Source organism: Buceros rhinoceros, unplaced genomic scaffold (assembly GCF_000710305.1).
Source record: "Buceros rhinoceros silvestris isolate BGI_N320 unplaced genomic scaffold, ASM71030v1 scaffold33385, whole genome shotgun sequence".
In the NCBI taxonomy this organism is placed as follows: domain Eukaryota; kingdom Metazoa; phylum Chordata; class Aves; order Bucerotiformes; family Bucerotidae; genus Buceros; species Buceros rhinoceros.
In genome coordinates, this window is record NW_010413930.1 from 28,246 (window position 1) to 38,273 (window position 10,028).

At 55.7% G+C, this 10,028-nt stretch overlaps 1 protein-coding gene across 1 annotated transcript in view; it reads right to left on the minus strand.

The window, feature by feature from the left end:
• The window catches only part of SBNO2 (strawberry notch homolog 2 (Drosophila)), a gene marked incomplete at its 3' end in the record, with an annotated part of 41,150 nt that overhangs the window by 28,238 nt on the left and 2,884 nt on the right, over positions 1–10,028 (minus strand). The window contains exon 3 of the mRNA XM_010136930.1: positions 6,249–6,372. Within this exon, the coding sequence (XP_010135232.1) occupies positions 6,249–6,372 (124 nt within the window). The remainder of the gene's footprint in view (positions 1–6,248; positions 6,373–10,028) is intronic.

The following is a 10,028-nucleotide window of genomic DNA, read 5'->3' on the forward strand; positions in this document are numbered from 1 at the left end:
CGCCCCCGCCCCGCGGACAGCCCATGAGAACCTTTCCATGTGCTGCGGCCACGGGGTCAGTGCCCTCCAGGCAGTGCCCTCGGGCTCAGCCTCGGGCAGGACTCCTGCCGCGCTCCTGCTCCGAGTCCGTCCAGGCAGCCGCGGAATGGCTTCGAGGGAAGCGCAGCCCCTCAGGGTTCCACGTTAGAACCGGCGCTGGGTGCTGTCGCGCTGATGCAAGTGCTCCAGGGACCTCATGCCGAGCACTGCCCGAAAATCCCACATTGCTTCTCAAAAAACAAAGCTTTGGAGTGACACAGGACAGCAAAGCCCCTGCCTGGCCCCAAGAGATGAACGTAAGAAACGAGGTGCTCTCCAACCACCCTGCGAATCCGGGGAGACACAGAGGCGGGGGCAGCTCTGCTTTACCTTGTCAAGGAGCTGGGAGGACCGACGGGGGCTGGACAACCACCCGCAGGGCACAGACCCGCAGCGGGGTCAGCTCCAAGGGCAGCCGGTACATGGCACGACCCGCTGCAGCAGAGCAGTTCTACGGGGATTAGTACATTAATAGCCTTTAATAACGAGGAGCCACGTTCCATCATGCAAAATACCTCGTCCAGGCGAGTCTCTTATTAGCAAATGGGACAGAGAAATGCCTTTCCCCAGCGCTCGAGCTGCAGCTGCCTGCTGGTGCCACGGTCACTGAGAGGGAGGAAGGGGCAGCCCCAGCAGCCCTCGCCCAGCAGGGGCTGGAGCATCCCAGCCAGGCTCTCCTGCCGTTAGAGCCGGTCTCGCCTCCCAGAGGAGGCTGCGAGCAGCAGGTCCACGAGTGCTGCTCCAGAACGGGAGGAGGAACCGCGGGGAAAATGAAGCGTTTGGTTTCTGCGGGCAGCTGCTTTGGGGTGGAGAGAGGCAGCAGGTTTTCACTGCTGCTTTTATCTGCGTGTGATTGTGATTAACGAGCCGGTAGGGCCCTGGAGCTTGGGATAGGTACTTTAATGATACATTTGAAGCAAAGATACCAAATACATTTTTAAAGTGTCTTAATTAGCGACTGGTGTTGACTGCCCGGCTGCGTGACCTGGTTAAACCACCGCCTCTTGCTTAAGCCTACCAAGGTCTTGCTATTCCTGCAACCTTTAAAACCAGGTGGCTCATTCCCTCTTCCTTTTCTGTGAGTGGACAAATGGGGCAAAATGTAGGCAACAAGGCCGGGCTGCCAGGAGGCAGCACAACGTTGTTATAGATCCGCAGGACTGCTAAATGGATTCTGCAAGAGCACGGTAACATAATCACAGAAGATAAGGCACCGCGACACCACCACCTGGAACTGCAACTGCTGGCCCGGGGCAGAAGGCACCTCGGTGCTGCTGCTCGCCACGAGCTGTTCAGCAACACGTGGGACAGACCAGGACAATGTGGAAGGCAACTGCTGCTGGTTCTGGAACGGGGAGAGGGGAACGCCGGGGCTGCTGCTCCTCCTTAGAGCAAGAAGAAACCAGGAAAATGCCTGAAGCGTAAGGAAAAGCCAGCGAGAGAGTGAACTCTTGCAGGTGACCCTGAAACAGGCAGCGAGATGCTGCGACTTGGGGATAACAAAAGCAAGGCCAGGGAAAGAAATCTGACCGAAGAAGGGGTCCGTGTCGGGGGGTAACACTTCCCGTGGTGCCCGCTGTGGGAGCGCCACTGGTGTTTCCACCCCACTGTGGATCAGGACATGCAGTGACCGCCAGCCGGACTGGAAACGGGGAAACGCGCTCGATCGGCATGACTCAGACCGATCTTGCTGTGAATTAAAGCAGCTATTTTAAACCAGCTCCCAGGGGTCTGCTATTAAACCACATTACCAGCATTTTTAAGGGCATTCTGTGTTTCAGCTCGGTGCTTTTCCCGCTTTTGTTCGCTTTGCAAATGGGAGGAGGTGGAGAACGGCGCTTGCTGAGAACTTCAGAGGCCAGTTCTCTCAGCTCCTGCCCGGAGGTGGACGCCCCTGCTCGGAGGCAGCAGTATGGGTGAAAACGAACTAGTCTGGAATGGGGAAAATGCCAGAGTCCTCCGGGACCTTGTACCCCCTTCACCAGGGCCAGGGGCACCCTGGCTGGCTCCGGCAATCCACAGCCAAGCACAAGTGACAACAACCTATGCCTCAAAAGCAGAATTACTCTCACTTAACCCCAGGTTTCTCCACCTGCGATAGTCCCAGAGCTCCTCTGATACAGGGAAGGGAAAGATTTCCTGCTAAGGCACAGGTCACGCAACTGAATGGAGGTGTTGCTCTGGAACAACGTCAGCAGCACCCAGCTGTGTCCCCCCCTCCTCAGAAACCAGCTCAGGCAGCGAAATCAGACAACCGGAGCAAACCGAGCAGGCAGTCGGTGAATGCTGCGCTGAGCCCTGCAGCTCAGCATGGGCTGCAGCACCCACACCCGCCTGCCTGCTCCAGCCCTTCGCTGTGAACAGAGAGCGGCTGGCAAACCTGGCTCCAGCTCTGCTCACACTGCAGCATGTGTCTGTCTGCCCGTAGTACACCGATGGCAACGCTCGCTCAGCTCCAAGCCGGGCGCTCCAGGAGCTCATGTGTGGCCGTGTTATCTGGCGGATCATCCCCGAGCTCATTATCTGACCTACCATCGCCCAGACACCCCACGCATGGTGAGCCACGGTGAGGCAGGAGCCTGCAGCGAGGGCAGGGTGACGGCCGACACACAACTCCGTGCTGGCAGCCGAGGAGCCAGGGAGCACACACCGTCATCACCCACACAGCTTCACCGTCCTCACTGCACCCGGGTCAGACGGGCCGCTGCAATCACAGCCTTCGCCTTTCTAAACCGAGGCCTGAGGTAAGCGCCAGGCATCTCGCCCAAAGTGTTTCTACAGGATAATTAAGTCAGCCAAAACCCAGCCCTGGAGTGTGAAAACAAAGATGGGAGCGTGTAAAGCAATAGAATGCTTCAGAGGCCCCAGAGCCAGTGACCGGTCTTCAAAGGGACGGGAACACCCGTGTTCCCTGTAGACACCACTCCAGGACAGTGCTAGGAACTTCCAGGATGTGTCTTATTCCAGGAAACTCTTCGTTTCAGTCAGAACCAAGACTTCCATATAATTTAATAACTGTTCCATTGATTTCTCTTAAATCACCGCAGCTCCGTGCACCAAAGCACTTTTAAAAATTAATACTGTTATAAGAGCAGGTTAATTTTTCCCCCCGCTATAACAAGAAAGATTAATAGGAACCGGCAAGGGGCTGGTAGTGAAAGGAGGGCTGGTTTATGATTAACACGTGTGGTCAAGAGCCCCCGTAGAGCACGAGCAGATCAAACAAGGCTGTAACTGCATCTTTACAGCATTACTGCAAACGACTCTCCCCAGAGCAGCCAGTTCCTCCCTCCCCACAAGCTAAATCACTTCGGACTGGCTGCCTTCCTCCAGCCCAGGCACAACCCACAGTTTGAAAAGGACACCTGAGATACCTGCCAAAGCATTTACACGTGTGGCTGCTTCACCGAGGAGAACAGGAGCGTCGGCAGAGTCCCCTCACACCCCCGTGGTGTCCACGCTCCCCAGCAGCCCCTCGCCCTCACTACAGAAAGCCCAGGTTTATTTCTCAGTGTGGTTTGTGGCCAAGGAAGTCAGCAGAGGAGGCTTCTGTGCGTGCAGAAAAGCCCCGTTCTGGACAGCCACGAGCAGTAAATGCCATCGAGCGAAGGGAAACACAGTGGCAGTCAAAAAGAGGCAGATCTAGATAACAAAAGGCTCAGAGGAAATGGGCAGAGTCAGGTGCGTTAAATCATTCCAAAGAGCAACGTTCCCAGCACGCTCGGTGGTGGTGGCCCGGAGCAGTGGAATGAAGGTGACAGGTACGCTCTCCTGCAGCAGGCTCTGCGGATGGACCACAGCGTGCACACACACCAGCAGATGCCAAAGCAGAAGCTCCAACCTCCTGGATTAGTGTTTTGTCGTGGCAATTAGCGGCTCACACCACCCGTGACACAAGGTCGCGCTGATAGGATCAAAGTGCCTCTGCAGCGGAATCGGGGCGCAGCAGCGCTGGATTCCAACCCACCAGCACCCAGGGCTGGAGGAAGGAACCGCAGAACCCGAGGGGAGGAACAGAAACCAAAACCTGCCTCTCCCCAGGACTTCGACACCTGAGGACACGTGTGCAGCCTGCAGACTTTCTCCATAAGGAGATGGCACTACAGGATGGGGCGAGATGAGAGCTCCTGGGGTCAGGAGACGCCAGACCCCAGCACGGCCCCATCCAACTATTTCCTAAACCTCGGTTTAAGCCACTTGTTTATATAAAGAATGCCAATAGCCCGGCAGGGATGAATCACCCAAGAGCAAGCCAAAACCCAAAAATACTGTGGAGGAAACAAGTTCACGTCAGGCTGCTCTGACCGCGCAAGTGGAGCACCTTGCCCCATACGCAGGAGGGGTTCAGCGAGGCTGCTGCCACAGGCAGAAATCGCTCCTCGCTGAACCCAAAGGCAGCGGCCAATGATTCAACTACAAAGAAATTCCTGGAGCTATTAAGAAACGCGGCAACACCCACTCAGGGCATCCTCAAGCCAGGGAAGGCTTCACCCTCCGAAGGCCCAGCTGAGGACCTCCAACACCGGCGGGGAACAAACGCCAGTGCTGGAGGAGCACACATCAGCCTTCCCCTCTCCGAACCCCCGAGTCCCCCAACCCTTGAGCACAAGAACGACCTGCAACCACTGCCGCCAGCAGAAAGCGCTGACTACACCAGCGCCTCAGAACCACCACTCCTTTGCTCTTTAGACATTTTAAACCCTTTTTCCTCGAGAGCCCTTCAAGGAGACAAGCTGCCTGCGGACTGCGCAGCCTGTGCTCGTGGACAAAGGCAGCGCGCGTCCTCGCACGAGCCCCCAGGTCCACCTTGTCTGCCCCAGGACCACAGATTAACTCAAGAGCCTCTTACCAACGAGCGCAGCAAACTCCTCATGCTCTCTCTCTGGTACCACTCCTCTGCCTGGCATGGCTGGAACAGCAGAGTTTAACAGGACTTGCCACTCCTACCAGGGCACGGGGCAAGGATGGAAAGGCAGGTACTTTCCTACGCTGTCACCTGGAATGACGGAACCCTCCAAGCTGCTCCCTCCTCTGAAGCGCCTGTCTCCGCCTTCCAGGCAGAGTGTTAATATTTAACAGTCTGGCATCTGTGACAGCAAGAAATCCGTAAAGCGGAAAATATTGCTGAGGCGAGCGATGGAAAAGCTGCCGGACGCTCCTGGATGACTCCAGGCTGATGCCACTGCCTCCAGTTAAGGGCCCGCTGCTCTTCAGATCCAGGCCCTAACTCTGGCTCCTGTGAAGAAATCCTCAGCTCTGCTTTGGCTGAGCAACGACCGGTGGCTCAGAAAGCTCTGGGTTTTACCAACGCGCTTCCCGGTTAGTGCCTATTGCACTCTAACAATGAAAGCACCCGAGCAAACCATGTAGGAAGCTCAAAGAAATCAAGAGAGGCTGGTCTGGCCCCATACCTCAGCAGAACAAGCTGAGCTGGGGGACGACCAAAGACCGAAATGCCTCTTGGAGAGAGGGGTGAGCACAACACCGGATTCCACGAGCTGATGAGATCACATTTGTCTCACTCCTCCTGCCATTAATTCTGCAGAGGGGGAAGATGGATGTTATTGCGATTCGTTTAGTTGTCTGGTTTTGTCCAGTCGAAGATGCTGGTCAGCAGCTACTCGTGACGGACCAGCCCCACTGTGCCAGCCCAGTCACCGATGTCAGCTTCCCCAGCAGCTTTGCTCGGGAAGTTCAGTCTGCACAAGCACACCGGTGGCTCACCCTAAAGACACACACACCTGTAAACCCAAACCTGCGACACCAGAGCCCCGAGGAGGTTCACAGCCTCTCCTCAGCCTCACCAAGAAAAGCGCAGTTGGGGGGAATTAACACACCCCCTGCAGAAGAGGGGAACTGCGCCAGTTTGCTGATGCATCAACGCACGAATCATGCAGGAAGAAGAGGCAGGTTATGAAGGACCAAGGTTTTGTTTACACGTGTGTTTTGACAGCCAGCAGTTACTGAAAACAAAAGCCATCTGGAGGCACGCAGCGGTGTAACAGGGCTGCAGGCAGCACCGTGCTCAGAGAACCCTCCCCGGCTGCGCACAGCTCCTGCCAGGTGCCGGACACAGGTGAGACACTGCCTGTCTCTTCCTTTTCCCCCGAGGAGGCACTATTGGATACCCATCACCGCACCGCTCCCCCCACCAGCAGCCGTGTACTTACCTGAGGAAAATCACCATTTTCTGGTAAGAAGTCAGCAAGGTCCACGGGTGCACAGTTTGTGTCCAAGAAATGTGGTCTGCTGATGGCATTCATATAAAAATCGTGATGGGAGTTAAAATATTGCCTGCAAGGAAATGGGGAAAGCAGTTACTTCCCATCCGTCCTGAGCGCTGCTCCTGAGCTCCACCATCAGCGGTGAAGCCGCAGCTCTGGGGTGACACGAACAGGAGACTGGTGTTTACCCAGAGGAGACACCTGGGCCACCAAACACACCCAGCAGTCCTGTCCTGCCTCGTGGGGTGAGAGTCTAGAAAGCGTGTGAAGAATTTCTGTAAACCAGGAAGGATTTAACAGATGAAAATGGTCTGCAGGACTAAACAGTATTTCAGCCCCAACAAAGCAGCAAAACCAAGCCGCTGAGCTGTCCCAGCGCCAAGCATTGGACAGGTGCGGTGGGACCTGACAGTCGCACCACACGAGGACAAGCATCGAGTTTCACGGAAGTATCACACCCGAATGCTGGTTTGGCCATGAAAGCGAACCAGCCCTGTGAGCTGGTACTGCCGGGGAGGGACACAGACCCACGCACAGCCCTGACGGGAGCTTTTAGTGCTCACAGACTTCACCTACAGACAGACACAAACGGGAGGGTCAGGGACGTGCAACCCTCGGCAGACCCACCAGCCCGGGCAGGGAGGAGCTCTGGATGTCCCCATCACACCCGGCTATGAAGCTAGATCTCTGCTGGATGAACAAGCGAATAAAGCCAAGGTCTCCCCACAGCTCTCTCCTGGGCACCGCACGGACCAGCGCTTCCTCCTGCTCCCTCCCCCAGCACCCACTTCCTCAAGCTGCCAACTCCCTTCCTCCTGCCCAGGAGCAGCCTCCGGCCCGCGCTACAGGACCGGCCGTCCCTGGTTTGGCTGTCCCAGCCCCGTTCCCTCTCCTGCAGGAGCAAGGAATGTGCTTCGTAATCCTTCCCGTAAGGGCCGTGCACTCCCCACTTGGGCAATCGCCACCCAACACGTTTGCAGGCTGGAACCACTAAAACGTTTCGCCCCATCTGACTGGTTTCCTCTTGTGGCGAGTTGTATGTCCTTCCTAGCGCTGGGGCTGCAGAACCCGCCGCAGTCAGCTCTAACCAGGCTCCGGCAGAGGCAGCCGCAGAAGTGACAAGGCGAGCCCCGCCAGGAGCAGAGCTGGGAGCAGCTGTTAGGCAACGACCACGGCCCCGGTGGCTGGGGGCTCGTTCTGACCCCACGCTGAACACTTCCAGGGCTATTTGTGTGCAAACAGTCACTCTGCTAAACACGTTTCCTGCTCCTTTTCCAGCATTAAAGACAACACCCTCAAACAGGAACAGCTCTCTCCCCTCTTCTCTTTTTTTTTGTCCTTCTTTTGGGTGCTGCCGCTGCAGACACACGGGAGCAGGGCCCTGACCCTGCGCACAGGCAGCGGTGGACACAGCACCGCGGCAGCTCCCATAGCCCAGTGCTGACTCGGGCTCCTCCGGATCTAAAATCTGTGCACAAATCGCAGGAACGAATGTGTTTACCCACAGGGAGGGGCTTGTTTAAACTGCTTTCAAGTTGAAACCGCTGTGGTCTCACTGTCTCTCTGCACGAGGACAGAGCTTGGCCCATGCTAATGAAATAACCAGAGAAGGGGAAAACTATTTTTACCGGAAAAGCGAACGCCAGCACCTCGTGGCCTGGCCAAGAGTCAGTTAAGGTAACGGGACAGAGACCAAGGCAGCCCCAGCCTCCCCAGCCTGGACTGCAGTGGAATGACCAGCTCTGGGATGTTATTTTAATGATTCCCTTAACTTTGGGCTTCAAATCCTTGAAGGTAGGATGTGTTTTCTTCTTGTGGTCTGGAATTAGAGCCAACAGCAGCTCCGAGAGCCTCGGGAAAGCCACCAAGACGCAGCGCTGGCCAGAGTCCTCCCAGCACCTTTGCTGCTAGGCTTCACCTCTCTTTGAACGAGGGCTTAGAGGTATCCCCTCGTCTGAGGAGCTGGCGTAAAGCCACTGCCAAGTTAGCTCGAATTCAACTGAAAAGAAACCAAAGCGTTAACTGGGAGACTCGGGTGGGTGCTGTAGTGCCAAAGCTCCGAGGAGAAAACAGCCTCACAGCCAGGTCGCCCTGCACCAGCCTGCTCACCATCTCCAGGATTTGCTTACTGCTCCAGAAACAAAACTGCTGAAGAGAAACAGAGAATTTCCTTTGGTTCTCCTGGAGCTTGAGACTTCCAGCAGCGGGCCCCAGAGGAGCACTGGGCAGGCCCTCACAGGAATCCGTGTCCCTCCCAGGAGACTGGTCTCCACACTGGGACAGCTTAAGCTGTCAAACAACAATGGCAACAAGCTGGAGCAGCGCGTGTTCGGACCGCGGCGACAGCGCGTTGGCCTCATGTGCCTCATTCCAGCTGCTCATCCACGCGTCCGATGCCTGCGGAGCCCTCCTGGGGCCGCACTGCCCCTGCCCTGCAGCCTCCTGTGTGGATTTTGGCCAGGCTGTGCATTCCGATGCTCTAAGCTCTCCCTTCTGAGACACAAACTCCACGTCTCGGCCTGGCAGAAGATCGGGGGTGAGCTGGTGAGGTCCCGGGCTGCCTCAGCGTCCGTCTGGCACCATCCTCTTCCCCATCGTTAGACCACTTTGTGTTTGTCAGAGCTTGCTTTGCTATTCTAGCCGGCCACATGCCATATGTGGGTGGTAAAGTGGAAAAGGGCATGAAAACAGCAAGAAGAGGGGGTTGTGTGGTTCGGAAACCGGGGAAGAAGCTTTGCTGCAGGATTTGAGAAACGAGTGACAGTTCTGCAGATGTGACACCGCTTCCAACAGCGCAGCCAGACTGACCCGACAGCCCTGCAGCACGGGAGGCACCCAGCCTCCAGCGGGGGAGCTGATCCCCAGCTCCTCCCTCCTCTGCTCCCTCAGAGGGCTTTAACACCCTGTTTACATCTTCAGGTTAAGAAAATGTGGAACAAAGAGATCAAGCTTCGGTACCTCTTAAAGAAATTCTGCAGCATGAAAGGAACTAGTGAACAGGAACAGGAAAAACCTGCTTCAGGACAAAGCTGCTGCTCCCTGCACGAGCCACTCCAAACACAGGCACTGGCAAAGGAGGTTCCTTCTGCCAGGATCCTGACCAGAAACTTGCACTAACCGATGCCATCTGCAGATCGCTGCTTTACAACTCCCTTTAAAACCCCCTTTTTCAGCGTTTCCATTCCCATCTTACCTGTAACGCCCTGACCCTAAAGCCACCTAAAAAAGATCCAGCTGCAGTTTTCAACTACAAAAAGGACAGATGTTTTCTGTGAATTAACAGATATGGAAAATTGCACCTGAAAGGTAATGCTTACAGTCACCAGGATATGAAAAACAGGAAGCTGAAGGTGCAGCCCCGGCTAAATCATCCTCTAGCAAATAATTACTACAAGGAGCCTCATTTCCAAAAGCAACTACAGCAAAGTCAACAAGTTGCCATTTGTGCTCAAGGCAGGCATGTCTTTGCAGGACCGGGGCTGTACCGCTTCCAGCAGAGCTGACGAGCAGCAGGAAGAAAAGAGGGGCAGAACCAGAACTAATGGTCAAAGGGAAAAACCAGCACAATAGATAAACACCATCTAATCCTGTGGTTCGATGCAGCAAAACAGAAATTCGGTTACAGCTCTCCTGAGGCTTCACCAAGGGTAATTTACTGGAATCGGGCTCGAAGAGTTCACCCGCTTCCAATCAGAGCGGCTCGCGAAGGGCCGTGGTACCGAACCG